This window comes from Berghia stephanieae, chromosome 3 (genome assembly GCF_034508935.2).
Source record: "Berghia stephanieae isolate SIO BIC M18660-M18661 chromosome 3, UCSD_Bste_1.3, whole genome shotgun sequence".
NCBI lineage: Eukaryota > Metazoa > Mollusca > Gastropoda > Nudibranchia > Aeolidiidae > Berghia > Berghia stephanieae.
In genome coordinates, this window is record NC_088362.1 from 15,767,233 (window position 1) to 15,794,523 (window position 27,291).

The 27,291-nt window shown below is 33.8% G+C and overlaps 2 protein-coding genes across 3 annotated transcripts in view; both read left to right on the forward strand.

The window, feature by feature from the left end:
• Nucleotides 1–23,972, forward strand: part of LOC144967210 (citron Rho-interacting kinase-like) — a 52,466-nt gene extending 28,494 nt beyond the window's left edge. The window contains exons 27-47 of one of the 2 annotated variants that reach the window (XM_078904152.1): nt 376–485; nt 2,227–2,310; nt 2,835–2,970; nt 3,860–3,964; nt 4,476–4,616; nt 5,738–5,848; nt 7,697–7,847; nt 8,754–9,138; nt 10,535–10,623; nt 11,587–11,767; nt 12,269–12,505; nt 13,370–13,475; nt 13,750–13,830; nt 14,237–14,387; nt 16,132–16,364; nt 16,583–16,691; nt 17,217–17,348; nt 18,178–18,258; nt 19,275–19,356; nt 19,689–19,865; nt 20,888–23,972. In XM_078904152.1, coding sequence (XP_078760278.1) covers nt 376–485; nt 2,227–2,310; nt 2,835–2,970; nt 3,860–3,964; nt 4,476–4,616; nt 5,738–5,848; nt 7,697–7,847; nt 8,754–9,138; nt 10,535–10,623; nt 11,587–11,767; nt 12,269–12,505; nt 13,370–13,475; nt 13,750–13,830; nt 14,237–14,387; nt 16,132–16,364; nt 16,583–16,691; nt 17,217–17,348; nt 18,178–18,258; nt 19,275–19,356; nt 19,689–19,865; nt 20,888–21,044 — 3,039 coding nt within the window. In that variant the 3' untranslated portion in view covers nt 21,045–23,972. The remainder of the gene's footprint in view (nt 1–375; nt 486–2,226; nt 2,311–2,834; nt 2,971–3,859; nt 3,965–4,475; nt 4,617–5,737; nt 5,849–7,696; nt 7,848–8,753; nt 9,139–10,534; nt 10,624–11,586; nt 11,768–12,268; nt 12,506–13,369; nt 13,476–13,749; nt 13,831–14,236; nt 14,388–16,131; nt 16,365–16,582; nt 16,692–17,216; nt 17,349–18,177; nt 18,259–19,274; nt 19,357–19,688; nt 19,866–20,887) is intronic. The other variant, XM_078904153.1, reaches the window with a different exon arrangement.
• A 3,238-nt stretch (nt 23,973–27,210) lies between these two features.
• The window catches only part of LOC144967212 (Na(+)/citrate cotransporter-like), a 45,542-nt gene continuing 45,461 nt past the window's right edge, over nt 27,211–27,291 (forward strand). Inside the window, exon 1 of the mRNA XM_078904156.1 lies at nt 27,211–27,227. The gene's annotated coding sequence lies outside the window, so the exon portion shown is untranslated. The remainder of the gene's footprint in view (nt 27,228–27,291) is intronic.

The following is a 27,291-nucleotide window of genomic DNA, read 5'->3' on the forward strand; positions in this document are numbered from 1 at the left end:
CCATTTTGGTGTTGACTCTAAATTCATAATTCTCTGAAAGTCAATTATTTTTCTGCGTCTAAACTGATTTGATAATGATAAGTGGTAATTTCTTGGATTTTTTTTTTTTACAAGTTGAGAGCAAAAACGGAATTCAGGAATATTCATATTTTGTGAAATGTAAATCATCATCAATTGGGCATTAAGAATATGCACTCCAGAACACTCAGAATCAGAATACATTATTTTGCATTCAATTTTTAAAACTATCTTGAGAATTCTGCTAGATAACCTTGGGGATATTTTATATTTTTTGCCCCTTTCCTGCTAAAATCATGCTTTTCCTATTCTAACTTATCACTTGCCATTACAATGTAATCTTTATATCTTTTTAAGAAAGCAGAGGCGTTGACTCAGGCATGCAATGAGTTGGAGAAGCAAGTCAAGGACTTAGAACACCTTGTAGAGGAAGCAGACAAGAGAGAAGCTGAATGGGAGAAGATCAAGTAAGAATATATATATTATACCAAAACCCAAAACAGAAATAACAGCAATTTTATATTCTTGTCAAAAACACATTGAAATCTGTTGTTTCCAATTGTATCTGGGTTGGGTTTTTGACCTCCCATGGTGGGCAGGAGGTCATTCTGTGTCTTCTATCCCCTTATATCTTTTTTCTGAGTTGCTTTCTGTCTTTGTCTTGGAGTGGGATTACTTAGTTTTTGTCCTGGCCCTGGCTGGAGTTCTTGACTGGGAGTGGGAGGGAAACAGTCAAATCTATAGTTAAGAGAGATGATATTTTTTGTCTTGTAAATCATCTCTCTGTTATGCACGTTAATGTTTTTTTTCTTTTTTGTTCTACATATACGATTTGTAAACATTTGAATGTATTCCTCTTAGTGGGGATTTATGCTTGTGTCAGGATGAAACATTTAGGTGATCTCAAACTAAGTACAATGATAGTGTGCTCTTGGAATCCCTGTTTGAATCAGTTCCCCTTTGTCTTACTTTTTCTTGGGTGCTTTAATTGTAATTCTAGAACTTTACTATCCCATTTTCTTCCTTTTTTACAGGCGCTGATATAACCTAAATGTGTTGCATGCGCCGTAAAACACTTAGGAACAAAACAAACATTTCCAAATGTATCTATTGTCATATGAACTTGCTAAAAAGTTTGGAGGTTTTTTGGTCTTTTACTTAAAAGAATGTCCAGTTATTTACTAAGTTATGATATGTTGGTGTGAAAAAAGATTTGTGAGAATCCTTTTGATACACTTTTCACTAGTGTAGGCTGTCCAAATATACACCCCCTACCACTTGCACAAATTTAAGCAGTAATTGCAAATAATTTTTTTTTTTAGTGAGAGGGGGAGGGGGGAGGGGGGAGGGGACATAATTTGGCTGAATTCTTATTTTTTAAAATTGCAGATTCAGATTTTTTAAACCAATTTTTAGATGAAAAGCAATAAAAATATTTAAATAAGAGATAAATATGTTGCCAAATTTAAGTAATATTCAAGGGGAGGCCTCTGTATGTCCCTTGAGGTATATTCACTTTATTGTTATTTTAACCATGCATCTTTTGTTAGGCGTTTATTTATTCAATTTGTCAATTTCTACTAACATTTTAATTGAGCTTTTTTATATTACTCGATATTTACTAAGTGTGTTCAGATCGCCTTACAAAGGGTCCCTGACCAACAGCAACACGTAACATGTAGATCGAGACATGTTGCATGTTCAGCATTATTACATTTTTTCTTACAGGGACAATGTTGTTAACAACCAGATACTCATTTACACCTGAGTACAGTGAGAATATGAGTAAAGAGCCTTTTCCAAGGACTCAACCATGCGCAGAGTGAGGCTCAAACTCAGGACCTTCCAGCCCGAAAGCGAGTGTCATACCACAAGACCACATAGCCGTACTAAATATATATTTTAAAAGCTGTAAAACAATTCTTGATTCCCTTACCTCAAGAGACATTTGGAGGGCCTCCCTATTTAAGTATTCTTAAGTTATAATTCATAGTAAATTAAGTTGAAAATCATGTTTCTTTGGATTGACACATATTTTTACTCTTGAAATTCAGATTATCCTCCAAAGATAAACATATTTTTTAAATGTTGTCTGTGACAGGTCCTCCGATTGCAGTGTGTACATCATATTCATATCGTGTAAAATGTTCTTTATACATTTTTTCTGTTATCTAAATTTATATTTTAATTTGTCATGTCTCCCTGCAGGCAGACTTATGAGAAAGCAGTCAATGAGAGGGAAGAAGATTTAGATGGGGCAACTGAAAGAATTCAAGCTATTTCCATGGCAAGGTATTGTTTTATTTCATTTCATTCTTAACTCACTAAACTTTTATTTCTTATGATATTTTTCTATTTGTATTGTTACATATTTTATGAGTTTGCTTTAGTCATAAATACTGAGCAAGTGGTAAGTTTCATTTTGGATAAAAAGTCTTGCAATGTTCGATGTTCAATGCAGCTGTTGTGTTCACATTTTGTTCCTTTTGATTTTATGGAAACACTCTTGATATCACATGAGTTTTGATTAGGGACAGTACAAAGTCATATCCTATTCATTGAATCCTAATTGGTTTTGGTTCTGCAATAAAAATTAGGAAATTACAATGATGAAGACATTGGGATGCTATTATCAGATAAATTGTCAGCTATTGTAAGAGAGCTAGTACAAAAAGGACGACTTACAGTTGACTTATACTTTGTGAAATGGAAACATAGTTCTATAAAAGCCATTGGGAGAGTATGTGAAATCTCATGTGTTATATACTCTTAAGCATCCATGTTGCAGAGATGAATAATTTTAAACTCTTTCTTAGATCTCAAACTTCAGAAAAAGCAGCTGTTTTAAAGCAACAACTGGATGCAGCAAAAGCCCTCCACAAGGCAGAGCTTGAATCCATTAACCACAAACTGAGAGAAGAAAAAGTCAAAGTAGACAAATTGGCACTAAAGGTAAGGAAAATATATTAAGGCAAAATATCATATTCTGTTTAATTCATTTTAAATGTATTTGCTCTTGACCGAAGAAGGGGTTTAAGCCTGAATGTTCTGTGTTTAGTATTTTGTTCTTTTTCTGAAATTATTACACTGTTTTGTTCAGTTCTCTTTACAGTCCTCAGCTCATAGCAGCTTGTTATTCACCATATCCTGTCCTGTGTTTGATGAAGTTTCTGTCTTATGGAATTCTCTTCTTTTTGATTGGACTTGATTAAATTTATCCCTTTATATACAGGGCTTTTGCTTTTTTGCAACTTGTCATATGTTTTCTTATTTTCACTCGTGTGTATGGCTGCTACTTCTGTATTGTGTCTCAGGGCTTTCACCAAGTGAACAGTATCAGGAATGCAATGTAGGCTACTACGTGCGGCTATGTGGTCTAGTGGTATGACACTCGCTTTCGGATCGGAAGGTCCTGGGTTCGAGCCTCGCGCATAGTTGAGTCCTTGGAAAATGCTCTTTACTCACATTCTCTCACCATACTCAGGTGTAAAATGAGTACCTGGCCGTTAACAGCGTTGTCTTTGTCCAAAAAAATGTAATATCGCCTAACAGGCGTCATGTCCCGTCCTACATGTTAAATGTTGCTGTTGCACAGGGACCCCTTGTAAGCGCTTTGAGCACATTTAGTGGATATTGCGCTCTATAAAGCTCAATTTATTTTTTACTACGTCGCTTTGCTGTAACTACTCAATGTTTAGGGTTGGCAGGTTTGAGTTAGTCCAAGTCAAAATGTAAATACCTAGATTCTTGAATTCAGTAATGATCCTCCATAATACCAGACTTTTATCACGTCATGATTCAACAATCAATTTAATAAACAATATATTATTATTTTCATCAGATTGATGAGTTGATGGAGAAAGAATCTGTTTCAACAGAAATTATGGAAACCCAGACCAAAGAGATGGAGAAGATTGGTCAAGAAAAACTCAACATCAAGCAAGAGGTAAGTGTTGGAAAAGAAATTTCATTACAAATTATTAGATGTTTCCAATTTCCCCCTGATAATCCAGACTCAAATTTTTATTTTAAAAAAAGTAGTCCTTCAGTCCTTTGGGCCCATGGAGCCAGAGTTCATCCCGGTTTCTAAAGTATGAAACAGACAATAGCAATTGCTGGCTTTCCTTTGGAAAGGAAGCTAGTTCATTGCAAAGTATTTCCACTCGATTAACAGACCCGGGTACTCAATCACTGCCAGGTGGTCAGAAAAAAATTGGAACTGCACCTGGGATTTAAAAAATCTTGAGCACTTTATGTGTGAAGCGAGTGCTCAACCAACTGAGCTTTCAGGATCCCCTTAATGTATTAAGTAGATATTGATAGTTTGTCATATATAGGTTATATAACAATCGTTTAGATTTATCTGTTGAGATTTTTTAATCAATGAATTTTGATTATTAAAGCAATTTCCATTGTTATGATCAGAACTCTATTGTGTTGTCTCCTACCATTACCAGCTAACCGAAGCCCTCAGTGACAGTTGCAACTATCGCAAAGAAAACCTGAAACTACGCAAACATCTGGATGATGCCATGGAGAAGTTTGAGTTGATTCTCGGTGAAAAAGTCAGTCTTGAGAATTTTACAGAAGCTGTGCAGGTAAATTTCAATTTATACACCCTTTCATCCATGAACATTGCATGCCTACATTATTATCTTATATCTACCGCTGACCAAATTTACCATTCTCATAGGCCTGCCCCTGCCATTCATACCAAATATACAGATTTTTATTTTGATGGATAGTGCATAATTCGAGTTCTTTTATTCAAATTCAGATTATTAAAGCAAAAATCAAAAGTAAGAATGGTGTGGAAATGTTATAATCATCATGAAGAGACATTTGATTGAAATAATAAAGTATTTTGAAATACAATATTATATATATTTATGTAGTGGGTTAATTAGAATTCATGTAAGAAAAATATACAGATTTTTTTTTTAGCGCTTGTGGCAGGTCTGTTCTAATCACATGGGCAATGGGGAATAGGCTAGTTAATGTAACCTCTATAAGTAGATGAGTATGTGTTGTCACTTTTACTTCCCTATGTTAATGTAACAGTTTTCTAGTCTTATCAGGTCATGTAAGATAAAAAAATTTTTTACTTTTACTTGAAAAATTGGGATGTACGATTCATATTTCTGTTTGAAATTTCATTTCATCCATATGATTTTTTATAATCTTAAAATTTCCTTTGAATACAGTTTAAACATTTAATTGGCATTAAAAAAAAAATAAAATCAATCAACATGTAATATTAATGTTTTACTGCAGTTGAATTGTTTTCAATTAAGTTTAAGATGGGTTATATAACTCTTTTTTAAAGGGATAATTTTTTCTTTATTATATGCGGAATTTGATAACAGTTGTTACGAAAGAAATTTTGTAATTTAGGTCTTTTAACAAGATTTGTGTATGACTAATCATACTATTATCATTTAAAACTAACATTTTACAAATCAACCTGACCTGAATTTAAAACTCACAATAAATTGAATTCATGAAATTTGATATTTATTGGCATCATTCAGGTGATCTATCTGTTTTTCACAGAAATTATGTTGACACTTGAAAATTTGATAATTGGAGTGAAGACTTGCTCCTTTTTCTCGTTAAACTTTTTTTCTCACTGAAATGACTAAACTTGTAACATATCCCTTGCTTCCCCTGACCTGTTCGGTACTCGCACATCCTCCCCTTTATCCTTTATAACGAAAAGGCTTTGCATTTCCTGGACAAGTACAAGTTTAAACATACTATCGACCAGCAAATGAAGTTGATCGACTATTTGCAGGATTTGTATCAAGGACACAATGACAACAAGAAGAAGGTATTATCTTTGCACATTGTTCAGATGCTTGTTTTCTATTATATTTTTCTTTGCTTTATCACTTATTTCAACTTTACTGCCAACCATTGCGTATCCCATGTATCACATTATTTTATTAGACTTTGAAACCCTTGACTCCCAACAATCACAATCTCAGATAAATGGTTGTCAAAATAAATTTATTAGACAAAAAGAAAAATTTATACTGATATTTATCTTGTTTCTGGACAATAGAAATAAATTGATGAAATAATCGGATTATTGTTTTTTTTAAAATTCTGAATCAACTTTTGGAAAGGTTTACTAATCAACTTTTATAAAGGTTTACTAACCGTTGAATGATTATTGCTGCATTTATTCAAATAATTCCCAGTCCCATTGCATTATTTTTTTGTTTTTGTTTTTTATTTTAATTACTGTAAACATGAACTTTTGAGTTTATAGAAAGTAATGATCACCATTTATAAATGAATTTCTGCATTTTCAACGTAAATTTTGAAATATTTGTCCCCCCCCCCCCCCCCCCCCAAAAAAAAAAAATGTTATTAATTCACGTAGAATGTAAAACTATTCCATAAATGATGGTCTAAGGTATTGCTTGTTAGGCTAGCTGAAATAAATCTGATGTAAAACTTTGTTCTAAACATTGAAAGGAAAGTAGAATTGTTGGTTAAAGAGGCAATAAAATGTTAAATATAGTGGAACACAATCGGAAAACAATCATTTGGCAAATGAGAGACTTCATTTGAGATTTTGATGATCTCATTGGCTGTTATAATTTTGATCTAAACCCATTGAATAGATATTACACTTTGGTTATTTTATGACATTGTATTCTGCTTTTGATTTTAAAATCATGTGTCATATTCCTCATTAAAACAATATGATTTAAATTCTGTGACTCCCAAAATTATTATGATATACAAGTATTTACCTTTAAAGAGAATCATACATAAGAATCTTTTTTTTTTTAATGTTTTTTTAAAAGTATCTTTGAAATATGAGGACAGTGATTTCTTGAATGATCGTGATTTCTTATATGATATACTGTATATAGTGGAACACAATCGGAAAACAATCATTTGGCAAATGAGAGACTTCATTTGAGATTTTGATGATCTCATTGGCTGTTATAATTTTGATCTAAACCCATTGAATAGATATTACACTTTGGTTATTTTATGACATTGTATTCTGCTTTTGATTTTAAAATCATGTGTCATATTCCTCATTAAAACAATATGATTTAAATTCTGTGACTCCCAAAATTATTATGATATACAAGTATTTACCTTTAAAGAGAATCATACATAAGAATCTTTTTTTTTAAATGTTTTTTTAAAAGTATCTTTGAAATATGAGGACAGTGATTTCTTGAATGATCGTGATTTCTTATATGATATACTGTATATAGTGGAACACAATCTTGATTTCTTATATGATATACTGTATACTTGTAACGATTGCATCCTACCTTTTGAACAGGAGGCTGGTTTGTCACCTTGATCTATCCTTAACTTCACAATGGATTTGAAGAAAAATTCTAACAATTATGATCTTTATTATTACTATTATTTTTTTTAATCAATGCTGAAAATTACGCTTTTTCTATTTCCATAGCAAATATCATTAAGAAATCAATGGCAATTTGCGTTAATGATTTTAACTGGTATTCATTAATCTCTAAGATGACGTTTTTGTTGTCCGATATCCCTTGTTCCAACTCTGATTTCAATTTCTTGCTGTTTGCTTTTATAGGGATTCATTATCAAATGTCTTAAAATGGATTCGATTTTTCAAAATCTTCTCATTGTATTTTCGTCCTCTTTTTAATCATCTCTCATCCAGGGCAGCAAACTCTTTGCTAGTAAAACTAAAGGCAATACCAAGGATAATGGTATTCCTCTTCCCTTCAAGTTGCCAGAGTGCTCAAAGTGTCAGGTCTTGCAGGAGCAGATTGAGAAGCTTCAAACAGAAAATGTACAGCAGGCTAATGAAAGTGAGCCATCTGATAATATTAATAGCATAGCGACCAACTGTCCGGATGAAATCGGGACAGTCCCGATTTGGCAATCTGGAGAAAAATATTTTTTAATGAAATTGGACTTATGTATGGAAATTATCCTTGCATGTTCCATGATTATGCCTTTTTGACTAGCAAATTAAAACAATGAACAGAAAATGCTCTAAATTTAGATTATATAATGTAATAGTCCAACCAGACGTATTGTATGTTAGAGTGTTCCGATTTAGCTCTTTGAAAAGGTGTCTGCAATTGTTATTATTATTATTATTATTATTATTATTATTGTTATTATTATTATTATTATTATTATTATTATTATTATTATTATTATTATTATTATCATCATCAATTATCATCATTATTATAATTATTATTATTATTATTATTATTATTGTTATTATTATTATTATTATTTTGTTATGATAATAATGATGATGATGATAATGATTTTTATAAAAATAATAATAATATAATGGAAATATAAATTCATCTCAAAATATTTAAGACTGTTCAAACCTAAAAAACGCTTAAATTAGAATATAAACATTGTCACAACACACACTTACCTAGTGGATAATGTGCATCTTTTATCACGTTATCCTCTAGTGCAAAGTAAAATTATTTTGAATTGGGATACATAGAATTAATTGTTCTTTAATAAATTTAAACAGATTTTTCATGTTTTATGAAATTTCTTATCTTTAATGTTATTTTTTTTTTTTTTAATCACAGAGCACAATCGCTTACTAAATTATTTATTTTTATTGAAATATCACTTCTCTTTAGTGTATCGATTCTTCTTCTTCTTTTTTTTTTTGACAAGCTTGGATTAAATTCCATCTTTTTAATGAAGCTGCCATTGTATTTTTTACTTCCCAGTTTTGAAACACCAAAGTTCTCGCCCACAGTTATCCGAGTCATCATCGTCATCATCAAACCACAATGTGAAAGCTAATCTTGTTGTCAATGTAACCCCCTCTGCGATGAAAGCTTTAAGTGGGGGTAACGGTAATGGTTATTCCTATGACAGAGCATCTAAGATGTCAGAAGCAACTTCCACCAATTCTCTTGCTTCTGTTGACTCAACGTCATCTTCCATTTCCTCAAACTCCTCGAGCAGTAGTAGACTACCGTTCCATTCTGCCAGAATGCCGTCGTCTTCCGCCAAGAAGAGTTCCACAAAAACCTCATCATATTCCGCCTCTAAACCTCCCCAAACACCATTGAGGAGTTCACAGCGCATGGCTCACAATATTCCACACAGGTATTTTGGTCATCTCTTAGTTTTGTAAAAAAAAAAATTGTTAGTGAGAGATAACTGTTGATTTCATTTGTGTGTAAAAGCAATTTTAAAAATGTTATTTAGAGTTTTATCTTTTATGTGAACAGCGGGAGGTGGGGTAAAACAGAAATAGAGAGGTGAGGGCTGTTTTACTTGCTTTTATTTATTTTTTATTATTATTATTATTATTATTATTATTATTATTATTATTATTATTATTATTATTATTATTATTATTATTATTATTATTATTATCAATGTTATTATTATTATTATTATTATTATTATTATTATTATTATTATTATTATTATTATTATCATTATTGTTATTATTATTATTATTATTATTATTATTATTATTATTATATATTATTATTATTATTATTATTATCAAAATTGTAATTTAAATCGTCTCTTCCCTTCAGCATTTGATTCATAAATCAATGTGCTTAAAATTACTCTTTGCTTTTGTAATTTGTGAGAATGACAATAACTACAATTTTATTTTTTTCAAAGCGGCATTAAAATTTTCTAATGGTCTTGTTATCAAGCTCCAAGCTTTTTCAGCCTTATGGATAAGGAATTCAGAGTAAAATATTTGCTGCATTTTCTGGGTGGGGTTTCTGACCTCCCATAGTAGGCAGGGAGGCACTTAATGTGTCTTTTATCTCCCTATATCTGATTTCCAATATGCTTTCTCTCTTTGTCTTGGAATGAGATTACTTGGTTTTGTCCTGGCCCTGGCTGGATGTCTTAACTGGGAGGAAAACAGTCAAATGTAAAGTTAGAGTTTTGGGAGATGATATTTTTGTCTTGTAAATCATCTCTCTGTTATGCACTGTATTTTTTTTTGCTTATATATTTCTGCTTTATAAACATTTGAGTGTATTCCTCTTAACGAGGGCATGTGTTTATGTCAGGTTGAGATATTTAGGTGATCTCAAACTAAGTACACTGATGGTGGTGTGCTCTTGTAATCTACATCTGTTCCCTATTTGAACCAATTCCTTTTTGTATTACTTTTTCTTTGGTGCTTTAATTGTAATTCTAAAACTTTTTACTATCCCATTTTCTTCCTTTTTGCTGGTGCTGATATGACCTTAAAGTGTTGCAAGTGCTGTAAAACTCTAAAAAACGAACAAATATTTGCTTCATTTTTAACTTTGAATCTCAAACATTATGCAAATATAATCGAGTAACTTTCAATGTTGAAACAGTTTTTACTCATGACATTTACTATCGTTGCCTGCAAGATGAACGATTTATATGCTTTTGTTAATGCACTATAAAGACATGCATAATGATTGAAAATGGGTTTTTCTAGTTTCCTGTCGTCTCTGATAAAGTAATTGTTCTTTTATCCTTCTTGCTAAACTAGATTTACCACTGGCCTGAACTCAAGAGCAACAAAATGTGGGCTGTGCCTAGGTTCTGTCCATTTTGTCAGACAGGCTTCTAAATGTCAAGGTATGCTTCTGCTTCTTCTTCTTCTTCTTCTTCTTCTTCTCTTTTCTTCTCTCATCTTCTTCCTTCTTCCTTTTCTTCTTCTTCTTCTTCTTCTTCTTCTTCTTCTTCTTCTTCTTCTTCTTCTTCTTCTTCTTCTTCTTCTTCTCTTCTTCTTCTTCTTCTTCTTCTTCTCTTCTTCTTCTTCTTCTTCTTCTTCTTCTCTTCTTCTTTCTTCTCTTCTTCTCTTCTTCTTCTTCTTCTTCTTCTTCTTCTTCTTCTTCTTCTTCTTCTTCTTCTTCTTCTTCTCTTCTTCTTCTTCTTCTTCTTCTTCTTCTTCTTCTTCTTCTTCTTCTTCTTCTTCTTCTTCTTCTTCTCTTCTTCTTTTCTTCTTTCTTCTTCTTCTTCTTCTTCTTCTTCTTCTTCTTCTTCTTCTTCTTCTTCTTCTTCTTCTTCTTCTTCTTCTTCTTCTTCTTCTTTTCATTGGGTGTGTTAAACATGGCAGTGGAAGAAGCCGAAACTGATCGAAGTTAAGCTGCAAAACTCTTGCTTTTTAATCAGAATTTTGCAACTGACAAAATTTTAAAAAACAAACACATTTACTTTTATTTTCAAGCTTTATTACAATCATGAATCGATTCTTAAATGTATTCAAAAAATAAATTAATTAAAAATTTGATAGAATTACACCTTATCTTTGATTTTGGCTCATATCTGGAATCAAAGTTTGCTGCAACCTTCTGTGTTCTCTCAGCCAGCCTCACATATTTATTTTGTATGCGCTGAAGTGACCAAAAATTGTTGCACGCAGATTATAAAATTGAAAAGTAAAACAAACAGAAAACAAAAAAAATCAAACCACTATGGAGAAGTGGATCGAGGAAGTTAATGATTTAGAAGCACTCATACTTGCTCTGTGAATTTAAAAAAAAAATGATATCATATTATGTACTCATAGCCATTCATTCATTTTCGTCTATATATCAGAATGTAAAATGGTTGTCCACTCTAAGTGTGCTGCCTCTGTTCCCCCAAATTGTGGTCTTCCCACTGATTATTGCCGCTATTTTGCCATGATGACGAGTCGAATATATCAAGACGATGTTGAAAAGGAGTGTGAACTGGACCAGTCAGCTGCCAAAATGGAGGGATGGCTGAAAGTTCCTAGGTTCGTTGATTCACTATTTCCATTTTTTAAGCTGAAATGTAAGGGTCTGTGATACATGGTAAAATTTTAATAAAAAATACCACAACGAATACATGAATTATTTTTAAAGCTTTAAAGGAGAATGATAAAGATTGAGTTTTCAAGAAATGAGACGGTTGGGAAATTTATGGAATTTTTTTTTTTTTTAATTATTATTATTATTATTTGTAAAAGCAAACATTTGTACAAAATTATTTTCAAATGGAAATTGTATAGATAGTATGCGCTTGGCTCAGGAGTTCACAACATTGCCATCCGGAAGTATAACGGACCAACACACAAAACTGTAACCATGATCGCTTATAGTCAGGTTAATACAGTTTAGTGAGAATTACTCATAAACGTGGATGGCAAAAAACAATAACAAAGACCTGAGTGACTTCAACTTCGAACTATCTATATTATTATAAGGAATTTTACTCTTTAAATGATGATTGTTTCAACGTATCGTCCTATTGACAGGATTGGAAAATCAGGATGGGAGAATCGTTACTGTATCCTTGAAGGCACCTGGCTGTCCTTTTACCTGGACGACAAGGATGGGAATCCTGTGGACAGTTTTGACCTGGACCCTGCCGATGCAGATGTCACTATCCATAGCGCTGTCACAAAGGCTGAGCTGACCAGCACAGCCAGCAGTGACCTTCATTATATCATCAGGCTGGACCAGGATCCTCTCACTTCTTGCTGGCCTGGACGGTAAGACTCAATGTTTTTATTTCTGAATCTTATTGATGCTAAGCATTAAGGTAAAATACTCACATGTTCTACCCACCAGGTAAACTGTACCAGCACACACAAATTTGCTAACCTTTAACATTTTTAGTCATTTCATCCAATTGGTGATCTAAAAACTATAACAAAGTGCAGAGTGATGACAACTTCATACTTCATAATTTCTATTGACTTGCCTTACTTATTACGAATTTTTCCTCTTGGTCCCTGCTGGGACACGGGGCTGCAACAGTACTATTCCAGCACTCCTGGTTCTGGGCCCAAGTCCCTATGCTGGGGCCATGGCAGTCCTGCCTCTTTCACCCCTCTGTTTATCCATTGTCTCCATGTTTCCTTTGATCTTCTGCCCTGAAGGCTCCAAATTAATGAAATTATCTGACATATCTTACCTTTGAATACAAAAACAACTCACGACTGGGAGGGGCTTATCAAGATAGGGGGGCAGATGCAGATAAAGTGGAACAAGCTTTTGGGAAACAAAATAGTAAAATTCTGATCCCCATCCTTTTGATCATTTTGATCATCCCTCCCCTGTTCCTGTTATATTTTGTAATGGCAATCTTAACTCACTTAATCCTAGAGATTTTTGCTACTTTTCAAAATTGGAAAAAATGTATTAAAAATGAGCATGTACATAGATAGTTTTATTCAACTACCATTAACATGCGAAAACTAAAAACATTAGCTTTGATACTACATCTATAATTTGTCTCAGAAAAATGTAATAAATAGGCATGGAGTAAAAGTAACCTGGGTAAACTACGGATATAGTCAGTGTCTGGGTTGAGTGAGTTAAGCTTGACAAATTTTTGTTCCGTCTATTGACAGATATGTGTACCTCATGACAACATCATTCCAAGACAAACAGAGATGGGTGGCCTCGCTCGAGGCGGTAGTCAAGGCAGCTCAAACAAAACATGATTTATTTCAACATGTAAGTTTTAGATTATTGTTATCATATTACTATTCTATAAACATTGAAATTTGAAATGCAGTTAATTTATCAAGTTCTAATCATTATTTTCCTCTCTGTTTTTTTTGTTCTTGTTTTAAATAAAGTAAATATAAGAGTTGTTTTAAACAAAGTAAATATAAGAGTTGTTTTAGACTAAGAAACCAAATCAGAATTTTAAAAAGGTTTAAATAGTACAGCTATCTGATTTTTAATCCGTTTTTTCTGTTTTTACATGAACCATTATTATTTTCAGAAGTCTGAAACACTGACTGTTCTGTCCTTAAAAGATTCAGAAACCAGAGATTTGAATTGTACTTTGGCAATATCAAGCCAGGTGAGATGATACTGTAGTTGATAAAAGATAACATATTTCTTTAAAACAAAGAAGCAAAATCTATTACAATCTAATGGAGACAGAATCTGGTTTTATTGTTCTCTATTTTTTCAATGTATTCCAGTACTACTGTAGGTTTATATTGGCACCAGGATTATTGTTACAATGTGTTAAAATGAGTGAGGTGTAACCAATAATGCCATGAATGTACACGCCGGTTTACCAATTTATTGGTCACTTAAGTTACTTATTGGTCACTTTTTATTATTATCGCAGCTTATTTTTACTTTAATATTCACATTAAGTTTGACATGGGCTGTGCAATTTTAAGACCAAATATTTGACACTTACATGTATTGATTCCAACTTTAGGACCAAAAGTTTGCTCTTTTCTTTTTTAATACAGCTGGTATTGGTAGGAACTGATGACGGCCTTTACGCCTTCAATCCTGAAACTTTAACATGTAAGAAGTCTCAGTTGACTCAATTGTCTGGATTTGGTATGGTTCACCAAATGGCTCTGGCAAAGGGAGTTGACCTCATTCTTATCCTTACCGGTAAGAAGATTTATTTATTTATTTTTGTTGTTGTAAGTTAAAGCATTTATAAGACCCTAATAAATCAAAGGATTTTGGCCCATGCTTTCCGTCCAAAAGTTTGAAACACTCATTTCACACATAATAATGAGTACATTTATAGAGCGCTTTATGTCGAAATCTAAAAGCGCTTTAAAACAATACATGTTACTACTAATTTAATCACAACTCATACAACATCATTTTATCGATGCAGTTATAAGTCGCACGAGGTACAATTCACAAAATCAAGGATTTCATGAAAAGAAACGTTTTAAGACGTCAGATAGTCTAATGGACTGGGGAAGGGAATTCCAAAACTGCGGGGCCAAATTTAGAAAGGGGATCTATCACCAAAACTCTTAAGATTTGTTTTCAGTAGTACTACTAACACTAACAATTTTGAATCATGCAATCTCAAATCACGCTTTTGAACCTTAGACTGAAGAATGTCTTGAATATAAAGAGGGGTAGAAGACTGAAATACATAAAAATAGGTGAGAGCAATTTTGTACTCAATTCTGGCTTTCACAGGTGGCCAATGGAGAGTAATTAGCATAGCTTTGGTGTCATAAGAAGGCAAACTTTCTACTTGCGTCACTGGTTGAAGTAGTTTATTTGAAATGAAACAGACCTTGGGCATGAATTGACGAGACCAAATTATTACATTCCTTTTGCCCAAATTCATCTTTGGTTATATTTTTCAATATGACAGGTTTGTAAGGATTGATATTTTCTTCATCCATTTACTATAGAGCATGATTTTTATAACCATCAATACTAATTTTGGAAATCCAACTTGCTGTAGATTTTGCGGACTTCTCATATTGTTTAACCCTCTCCTTGCCAACTGTAGGAAAATCGTCACATTTGTCACTATACAAACATTTTTCTTATTCAGATTTGTTTTTAAATCACACAATTCGAAGAAAACCCACAAGAACTTAATGCTGTTTTGTAAAGCCTGTTTTGCTTATCGAAATCATGTATAATATGTACTTATTACTTTTAAATTTAAGTTTTAAAATATGGTTTATGTGTTGTGTCGGTGAGACATTCCAGTAAAAATCTTGAACATTGTCAGTAAGGAGAGTTAAAAGTCCCTCATCTGATGTTTTTATCATAAATATTCTTATTCTTGTGTGTCTATGTCTATGTGTGTGTTTGTACTTGATGATTCTTAAAGTTCTCCAACTGTGTGGGGTCTTTTGACCTCCCATGGTGGGCAGGAGGTCACTTGCTGTGTCTTCTATCTATGTCTGTTTTCTGATTTGCACTGCATTGTCTTGGAACAGGATTACTTGATTTTGTCCTGGCCTTTGCCAGAGTTCTTGGCTGAGAGGGAAACAGTCAAATGTATGGTTTTTGGAGGATGATATTTTTTTTTCCTTTTAAATCATCTCTCTGTTATATACTGTTATATTTGTTGGTTTGAATAGATAATGATTTGTAAACATTTGAGTGTATTCCTCTTAGTGGGATCCTGTGCTTGTTTGAATGATCTCAAACTACAAACACTGATCGTTTGCCCTTGGAATCTAGGTCTGTTCCCGATTTGAACCATTCCCCTTTGTCTACTTTTTCTCCCGTGCTTTCAAATGTAAATCTAAAAATTTTCTTCCATTTTACTGGCTCTGAAATGTCGCTAAAAGTGCCTAAAATGCTGCAAAACCGTTAAAAACAAAAACAAAATTCTCCAAACCAAAATCTGTGGTGTCAATTGCAGGTCCTGAGAGACGTTTAGTCATGCTTGAGAGCAGAGTCGTTAAAGGACGTATGAGCCAGACAATAGGAGGGGAAACGACTCCTTTCTCATTCCATACTGTGGAGGGTCTCCGTGAGTGCACAGTGTTTGATGTGGGAATGTGGAACAAGTCAAGTTACTTGTGTGTTGGAACGCCCAAGAAAGTGTATTTGATGAAATACAATCCAGGTCTATCTATGTTTTGTGTTAGAAAGGTAAGTATAGAAGAACTTTTATTATAAATCGTAATTAGACATTTTAAGATAAAAGAGGCTAAGATCAGTTTGTGAATGATAATACAGTGTTTTGTAATAGAATTAATATTGTTTGTTTAAAAAAAAATTATTTTGAAGTTTAAGGTGCCCCATTTCCTCATTTTAAGTTAAACATTTATTTTGTATTTTTTAGTAATTTTTTTCTTTTTTTTCCTTAGGAGTTTCCTTGCTCGGAGCCTTGCAGTTGTGTTTGCATTGCCGATAATTATGCCGTTGTTGGTACTGACAGGTTTTACAAAATCAATATGGAGCATCCCAGTTTACAAGGTAATGATAAATATAGCATAGATTAATCAATAGAGCTAAGTACTTTTACCAGCACCAGAATTTGAGGCAACGTATGGTTTTTAGAAAGTCAACTCTCTTACTGCCAAGGTTTTCAGAATTGCAAAGCTGCTGACTGCCGAGGTTTATGCATGTTTTTAAAAAAATCACTATGTTGAAAATTTTTGTGATAATAAAACTGTTTAAAAAGCAAACGCATCTGCTTATCTTGTTCTTTCAAATGATAACATTTGTATTGTTGCATTTTAATTCTGGATTGCACAGTAATATAACACACATGTATCAGCTGTAGCAGTCGGCAGTCAGTGAGTTAAATTCGAATTAAGTGGAGCTACCGAATTCAAATTTGTTGTAGGGGAATGACATTTTTAAAAAAAATTGATTAATGGTTGGATATTTTATTATTGTTTTAAAGTTTTTATATTTTCCTTCCTCACACCACCCCTCTTATTTTTAATGTTTTTAAATGCTTACAGTACTTAATCAGTTGAACGTTTTACATTCCAGATTTTGTAGACCGTCAGGACAGTTCTCTTGCCTTTGCTGCCTATGATGCTGCCAATCATAAGAGTTTTCCTCTGGCAGTTGTCAAAGTCTCTCCTGTTGATCTTCCTTTGGAGTTTCTGTTATGTTTTCATGGTAATCACAAATAACTTCACTCCTTAAGATATGAATTTGGAGAAAATCAAAAAGAACCTCATTGGCATCGCATTATTTAATTTATTAATTACTTTCAAACTATATACCATCCTTAAATCATATTTTTAAAATATCAACAATTCAATATATGTTACCATTTTAACTGAATTGTTTAAAACACTGTCAAATATTCCGGTGGATTTCCCTAAAATTTGAATGCTTTTGTTATTTCAAACGTTCACAAGTCACTTACTAACTGATAGCACTACGGAATAAGCTTCAAGCTATTATAATATTGACAAACTTGATACTACACTCTTTTTTAGGAAAAAAATTAATCATTTATTATATAGTGGGTGGTTGGATGGGAGCATCACCCTTGAATCATATACCTATGATGTTCGCATGGGTATACGATCCGATAGTGATGTCGTTTCTTCTTCTCTTTACTAGCCTATCCTGCTTCTTTGGTTTGTGATTGTATTTTTGACAGGGGATATTTTTTTTTCTGTAAATCTTCTGCCTGTTTGTTCTTGGTTATTTATAATTTAGCTTATGATATCTTTAGGTTATGATTTTGATTTACATTTGTACTATTTTTGTTAGATTGCTTGTTTTTTTGTTTCAGCAGTCTCTCATATAACCTCAATGTGTTGGAAGAGACCTAAAGCAACAAACAAACAAAAAAAATATATATATATTATATAGTACGCTTTCTTCCCAAGGAGTGCATAATGTGCTTATTAATTCAAACACTTTTGCTTTAAAATAGCTGCTTAATCTATTATTTTTAATTTTCTATCTTTGTTCCTGTCTCATTCTGGCACAGAATTTGGTGTATTTGTTGATCACAAGGGCCAGCGTAGTCGAGCACAAGATGTCAAATGGAGTGGTTTTCCCCTTGCCTTCGGTTGGTGGATTTTTTATTTCGAAATTAGTTTTTCCGATAATTTGAAAATATTGACTCTCACTATCAAAATTGAAATAACTCAAGAATTTACTACCTTCTACAGATGCGGCTTTGTGGTCTTGTGGTAAAATAAAATAAAATTCCCTTTATTCATCCCATAGGGGAAATTTGTCTCTAGGGTCTATTCCAAGGGAAGACTGGAATAACACAGGCATCAGCCGCAGTTCAGTGCCGCAAAATGAACTAGGGCAGGGTGACTTGCTCAAGGCCACATAGCGCAGTGGCGGATGATCGAATTCGGTACCTTTCAGTTACAAAGCAAAGACCGTACTGCTGAGCCACACTGCCCCATGATACACAGCTTATGATCGGAAAGTCCTGGGCTCGAGCCCTGTTCTAAGTGGTGTATAGTTTGAGTCCTCAAAAAAATGCTCCTTACTCTCACCAAACTCAGGTGTAAAATGAGTACCTGGTCATTAACAGCATGTCTCTGTTGGAAAAGATTGTAATATTGCCTATCGTTCTACAAAGTTATGTGATGGCCAGTGACCCTTTGTAAAGTGTTCTCAGCACGTTTAGTGGATATTGCACTATATTAAAGCTCAAGTTTTGGGGGTTTTTTTTAGATAAACTGTCAGGAATTCAACATTATCATTGCTGTTAATAACGTTTTAAAAGAAGACTTTTATCTCACTTTGATAAACAACTTGTTCCCCTTCAGGTAGTGCCTTTTATTTTACAATCATTATCAATAGAACTCGGTCCTTATTCTTCAATCCAACCCATTGATAAATCGGTTTGTGGTGGAAAAGTGGATTTATTTAACATGCCTCGAACCAATGCTGCTGGGTTCTCTTATTTGAGAATTTAATGACAATGTTAATGGTATTCATGCATCGAACCAATGCTGTTGGTTATTATTGCTATTTGAGAATTAAATGACAATGTTAGTTGTATTTTGATGTGGTGTGAAATTAAAAGAGTTTTCTTCTTTCCTACCTCTAATCATCTTTCAGCCTTTGTGGAACCCTTTTTGTATGTGACTTACTTTAACACTGTCCAGGCTACAATAATCCCCACTGACAGGAGCAATTCCAAGTAAGTAATATGGGGATTGATGCTGATTCTTCTCTGGGTAGTCCTTTTGAAAGGTGTTTAGTATAAACATTCAAATTCAATTCAACCCCATTAATTAAAAGATCTTTAATTTAATTGATAAAATTTGTTGATCGTGTACAAAATTTATTCGTCGTGTTCAACTTTGTGATATAGTGAACTTTAATGAGATCTGTGCCATTGAAGGACTGCAAAACTAAGAGAAAAAAACTGATCCTCATGTCTGATACCTGAGGTTTACTGTATAATAAACTAATAAAATATTTCTTGTTTGTTCAACAATTAAGACAAAGAAATAAAAAAATTTTTCACAGGGGCCGACAAACTGTAATGGATTTTTCATCACCTCGATACCTTGGCCCAGCATCCACTCCTGGCGCCATCTATATCAGCAGTAGCAAAGTGTCCAACCACATCGTTGAGATTGTCCAAGTAAAAGGGAAAGAGGACTTTGCCTCTGAGATGGGAGCAGAGAAAGAAAATCTTGGAAGGTAAATTAATAATATGTTTGACCTGTAAATTCTCAGTCAACTAACTGAAATCAGTCAATTCGTCAAATTCAAATATTTTTAAAAAGGAAAGAAAGAAATGAAGAAGAAAGAATTCATGAATCGTAGACGAATGACAGTGAAGTAATTAGGAATGTTCCACAGCGCTACGCATAGCTCAAGGGCTGTTTATATTTACGATGGATATATTGCCAAGGCTAAGCGACGCTTCTTAGAATTGTCGTGTCTGAACACACCCCAGTGTATTTTCACACAGCCTTCGTGAAATTATCTTTTCACTTTCCAAACCTGATAGCCAATTTTAACTGAGCCGCCGAGCGATAAATTTCACTGTTTCGTCTAAGCCAAAATTGACCACATTTACTTGGTAGAACTTAAAAAAGTACGAAAAAGTTTAATGCGAAAGCCGGAAGTGCGTTTGAAGACACCTTCAAATCGAAAGTTATATGATTGCTACAAGCACATCTCGATTGCCTAACGTTGTAAACAAACTGGTTGACCGTTTCTTCACTGATGTGGGTACCTAATTATAAGAAACAATTGTAAGTAGCCTAATTAATTCCCACGTAAATTAGTTTTCTGTCATTGTTTTGCTCAAGTGAGCTTTCTGTTTACTATTCATCTCAATTCTTTGGATTTTTCTGATACGATACAGAGAGTTTCAGTGAGGTTCAGTTTCAGTCTCAGTCAATTTGTATAGAACTCATTTACAGGTCTATATGATGAATGCCTATATTGCTGTTGATTGACACACCTGAAAACGAATTGATTCACGCGTAGCTCCAACCGTTTTGTTGATTTTCTCTCCTTTAAAAAAATTTTGTAACTCTCTTATTTGTATTTAATTATTTTCTAATACATGTTCTACATGGCATAAGGCCATACCACATTAGTATAATTATTTTTTTCTCACTATCCTTAGATTCGTATTAAAACTGATAATATTGATTAATTGAATACTTTCTTGTAGATCTTTTTTCAATTCAATTTTATGTCCTTTGCAGTGCCTATGGCCTATCCCCAGCCCATATCACATACAGTGGACAGAATAAAACACCTAAGAAGACCCGCCTGCATCAGTTGAGGAGACAAGGGTCACTGACTTCTGTGGATAGTAATTACAGCTGTAGTACTTACACCAGTGTAGAATCCGATGTTTGATTCGTGTCCACAACAAATCCAGATCTGACAACCCTTCCGATTTGATCAGGATTTCCTGATCTCGTTGCCATGTTCCGTAACTCCCGATTACAGATAGATTTTCCAGATAAGAGCTTCACAGTTTTATTATTTAAAAAAAAAGGAATATTAATAAGCATGATAAATGACAACAGTTGATAATTATGGAAATAGTTTAATCACTCTGGTTACATTTGATATTATGATGATACGGTACATGGTGCCTCATTTTCAAGTATTCATTTGACTTGGATCTGGTAATAGCAGTGGGATGAAATCATCTTCTAAGAATAATATACTAGAGGGAAAAAAAAAACATATACTCTACAAAATAGACTAAGTTATATATTTTCCTTTTTCTTTTTCCCTGTTGAATTTTTTATTAGTTGTCAGTGAGGCAGGCTCAAGTTTGACTAAAATCTAAAATTCCCGATTTGACATTTTGAAAAGGTGGCAGGCCTGTTACTGAAATGAGAGATAAATTAAATTTTCAAGGAGTGGAGAATTATATTTTGGTTAAAAGTAATTAACAAAAATGAATGTAACAGCTTTAAAAAAAAAGAGCTAAATACCAAAAATAGAACTGCCGTCTATCTTGGTTTTTAAGTAATGTAATTATGTTTTGTTTTTTTGTTGTTGGCTGAAGGAGGGGTTTGAGCCTGAAATGTTCCGTGTTTGGTATTTGGTTCTTTTTTAAAGCTGTTATATTAATTTTTGTTTATTACTTTACAAGTTGGTTTGTTGAATGAATGTTAAGAAGACTTAAAGATCTTTATATACCTGCCTTGTTTATACATACATATATTTATTAGAATTGTACATTTGATGTATATTTTTCAACCTCTTCATTTTTCATGGTCATGTCGATCATTTACTCGAAAACTGAATATTTCTATTCATGATCTTTACTTTGTTTCTGGCATGAATGGCAAATGTACTTTCGTCTTCCTATATTTTCATATCCATATATAATACAATATTTAGAGGAAGAAAATGTTATTGAATAAGTAGAGCATATTAATTAAGTGGCAAGAGAGAGTGAAAAATTCAACACTTACCATTTATTAACCATTTGAATAGAAAAGACTGTTGACTATAAAATACATCTTGAAGGCCAGTTTCTAATGTTGAAATTTATACATATTTTAATGGTTTTTTTTGTTTTGTTTTGTTTTTTTGACTTAGTTAAAGCCCAATTTGAATTCAACTTTGTTGCGATAATCTAATGATCTTAAATATATATACATTGATATTTATATAATGTATATTTTGAAAAGAATCTTATTTACTTTGTTTCCTCGCAGTTATGAAATATTTTGCTTCATTATTTTACAGGTCTTATGCGTTTTCTGGATAGCAATTTCTCATTCTGATTTTACATGTTATATTCAAGGATGACAATGAAAATTTTTTAAAATGTTTTTACCACATGCACTGAAATTTGTGACCTCCCATAGTGGACAAGGAAGCACTTACTGCGTCTTCTGCCTATATCTGATTTCCAACATGTTTTTTTTTTTTGTCTTTGTCTTGGAATGAGATTACTTGGTTTTGTCCTGGCCCTGGTTGAGCGGGAAACAGTCAAATGTATAGTTAGTTTTGGGAGATGGTATTTTTAGTATTGTAAATCATCTCTGTTATGCACTGTATTATTTTTGTTTTACATGTGTATGATTTGTAAACATTTGAGTGTATTCCTGTACTTGTGTCTGGATGAGATGCTTAGGTGATCTCAAACAAAGTACACTGATAGGATGCTCTTGGAATCTACATCCTTCACTATTTGAACTAATTCCCCTTTGTCTTCCTTTTTCTTGGGTACTTTAATTGTAATTATAGAACTCTTGACTATCCCATATTCTTCTTTTTTTACTGGTGCTGATATGACCTAAGTGTGTTGCAAGCGCCATAAAACCCCTAAAAGCAAACAAGCATCATGCACTGAAACATGACAAGCATCATGCACTGAAACATGACACATGAATTTCGTTAAATAAATTCAGAGAGGGCACAAGGCCAAATCTAAGTGTTCTCTGATTGAAGTAAGATAAACATAAAAGTGCCTGATTGAATTGAGATAAACATTAATGTGCCTGATTGAATTGAGATAAACATAATAGTGCCTGATTGAATTGAGATAAACATAATAGTGCCTGACTGAATTGAGATAAACATTATTGTGCCTAGTAGAATTGAGATAAACATTATTGTGCCTGATTGAATTCAGATAAACATACTGCTTTTCCCTTAAATCTGTTGCGCAATTCACTTTTTCTTACACTTCTGTCCATAAAATTGTACAATTTGTAAATTTGTAGCTGATATATCGCCGTTGGCTTAAACTAATGGCCCAGTAAAAAGTGTACTTTTTATCATTTATCTGAGGATCAAGAAGTATAAATGATAAAGCTGTTAGCTTGGGTAAGAAATAAATAACCTGGAAGTAATAATCATACTATTGCGTCATATCATTTTGAATAAACGTCACATCACCCCTTTTTTTATAATAATCTACTCAGCGACAAGATTGAATTGCATAAAGTTTTAGAGAAGGAAAAAAAAGATGAAAATGTGTACAAAGCTTTAGGATACAGTTGACCTCGAATTCAATTACAGACAGTCAGTTCTTGTTATTTTAATGTGAGGTCTCTAAGTTTTGAATGTTTGACCAGATAATAAACAAAATCAGGGCCTTTATTATTCTCTTTGAATGGTGACCTCATTGGATCTAAGCAATTGGAATTCGAGTTTCACTTCAATAGAAAAGTATGTGAATAGTTATACTATTACTCAAATTTGTATTTTCGTTGATTACCGTGTGACGCCATCTTGCGGTAATACTGTTGTAGATTTTATAATCGTTAGTTTTATTTTTCCGTTGTTAAATAAATTTATTTTTAGATAAATAAATTGTGTTTTCTTTGTTTCTTAATGTTTACAATGTTAACTCGTGAATTTTATGTAACAATTACTGAGTAAATGAAAGAATGAAGATTAAATTGTATGTGACAGCATCAATGGCAATGGGGGAGGGGGGGGAGAATATTGGCAGTGATAAGAATAAGATTACCTACCAAATATACATGCGCCTCGTCAGCAATGATATGGTACTCCAACCCATGAACGCTATTGAAATAGATATCTGTACCAATAAAATCAATGAAGATATAAGCCTGCCATTCAGGCAGGTCAAGTCAGTAATGACGAAATGAAATGAAACCTCACTCGTGTACCTGGGTGGGGTTCCTGACCCCCCATAGTGGGCAGGGAGCTACTTGCTGTGTCTTCTATCCCCCTCTACCTGCAGTGATGCCAAAACTGTGAGGTAAAATTATTCCAAGGATTACCTCCCCCGCCCTCCAACCGCCACATCCTCATCACTGCCACTAATACTACAAAAACAACCACCATCATCGCATCATCACTACTACTACAAACAACACAACTTCATTACTATTACCACTACTACTACACCACCACATCATCATCACTCCCACTACTACAACCACCACCACTACATTAACATCACTACACTAACTACAACCACCACCACCACCATATCATCACTACTGCAACCACCACCATCACATCATAATCACTACCACTACTGCTACAACCGCCAACACCACATCATTATCACTACCACTACATCCACCAAAGACCTCAGAAAATTCTCATTTGACCACAGAACCTCACAGATTGAAACAATTTACCGCGGGAAGTTACATCTGCACCCACTTTAGATTTATTTACAGAGCTCCTGCTTCTAAATTTTCAACTTAATGTTATATTGTTCTGTCAAAATCTTCATGAGTGAAGGTAGACATTAAAGGAAGATTCAGAGATACCCGAGATACCAAAACTCCGATTTTACTTGGACTTGGAAAAAAAAAATAATAATCCGGCCTGGATCTAAAACACATGACTATCAAAGCTACTACAACCACCACCAAATCATCATCAATATCACCACCACCAAATAATCGAGCGAAGTATGTACTCTCTCCCAGAAATGGCTTACCGATAAGGCCGATTTTGTGGACCGTTACGGGAGCAATATGGTTATTTCCTATTAATAATATCGGGGGGAAAACTGATTGAAACTTGGCATACGATTAGAAAAGAGGTCAATCTACCCTCATGCCGGCGTTCGACTTCGTCCCATTTATAAAACGTAAAGATCACACACTTTTTACGACTGTTTCCAATACGTACTTGGAGATGAGATTTCAACATCGGCAGGGTAAATTATTAACATGCACTCTTTATCTAGGATTATTTTCAAATTTTAGACCTTTAGCATAAGTACTTTTTCCATTGGATATCGCAAAAAAGGCTACCGCCCCTCCCCCCCCCCCCCCCCCTCTTTCCGTCACCGATATTGACACACATCGCTCAGCAACGTGAACAAAAGACATGGTTGGCATGACGAACCCATTAACCCTCTCCTTACCATCTATTGGAAAATCGTCACATTAGTTACCGTCACTTTTCTCATCCAGATTTTAATTTCTTTTTGTTATAGCTATAAAAATGGACATTCTGTAATAGAGGTCATATTGTTGAACAATATATGTATAGACTGCTTGTTGCTTTTCTGTAAGAAATGTATGTTTTTGTGTTGGGGGGGAAGGGTGTGAAGTTTTGGGGAAAATTCTGAAAATGGCTGGTAAGGAGAGGGTTAATGGCATGGGATGATAATATGATACCCGTGATATCTCCTGGTTGTTGTAACAAAGTAAAAACATTTTCTTTTATTGAATTTGCACAATAAATAAATGTTAATCTTTTCATATCGCTGAATAACTTTTGAAACAGGTTACGGAAAATATTTTGGGATCCAGTAATTGTCGAATAATGTCATATACATACTACCCTTTCTCAGTAAAACGAAATGGACCCGCCCAATTTCTAAGAATTGGACTTTTGCTCCGTACGTTATGGGCATATTATCATTTTGTGTTAACTTTGCAGACTTCTAAAATAATTACTCTCTCTCTCTCTCTCTCTCTCTCTCTCTCTCTCTCTCTCTCTCTCTCTCTCTCTCTCTCTCTCTCTCTCTCTCTCACACCAATATTATCTGGTACGTTATTTTTCGCAATATCAGCATCGTCATTACCACCACTACCTCAAGCATCACCACCACGTCATCATCAATACCCCCACTACTACAACAACCACAATATCATCATAATCAACACTAGATACTACAGGGTTCCCACAAGGTCGGGGAACCGGAAAAAGGTCGGAAATTTGATGATTTTCTTCCATGGTCAGGAATTCACTCATTTGGGTACATGGGTCTGGAAATGGTTAGGAATTTGTTCAGATCAGTTTAAACACTAAACTACCAACACCACATCATCATCATTACCACCTCTACTGCAACCACCACATCATCATCATGACCACAACCACCACCATTACCATGTCTTCCGCCACTACTACAACTTCTCCACTACACCGACATCACTGCAACAACGACTGCAGCCACGACCACATCATCATCACTACCACCACTACTGCAACCACCACCACCACCACATCATCATCATCATTATCACTACCACATCTACAGCAACCACCAACAGACAATCATCATTTTACCACTACTACTGCAACAACCATCACATCGTCACCACCACCACCACCATTATCATCATCATCTTAACATCATCATCATCATCATCACAACCACCATTACTACAACCATCACCACCACCACCACATCATCATCATCATCAACACTACCACCGCTAATATTACCACCGCAACCACACCATCATTATCACTCCCACCACTAGAACAACCACATCATCACTACCACTATTACTACAACCACCAATACACGATCATTATCTCTACAACCACTAATAAATACAACCACAACATCATTATCTCTACTACTATTACCACAATCTTCACAACCACATTATCATTACCACTACTGTGACAACCAGCATCACCATTATATCAACCACCCACATCATAATTATCTCTACCACCTATAGAGCTATTCATATAATTTTATTAGACATTATCTGATTTTGGAGTTGTGTTTGATATGAAGAAGATGAAGAGAAAAAAAAAGGAAAGTCATTGTGGTTGGTGACATTCTGTCTACATAAAAGTATTAAACTGTCCAAAAAAGACCAGATTTCGTAGGTAGGAATTCCTGTTTCCCCTTTGAAATTACCCCGCTATTGGTTAGTGTATTTAGTATTTAAAA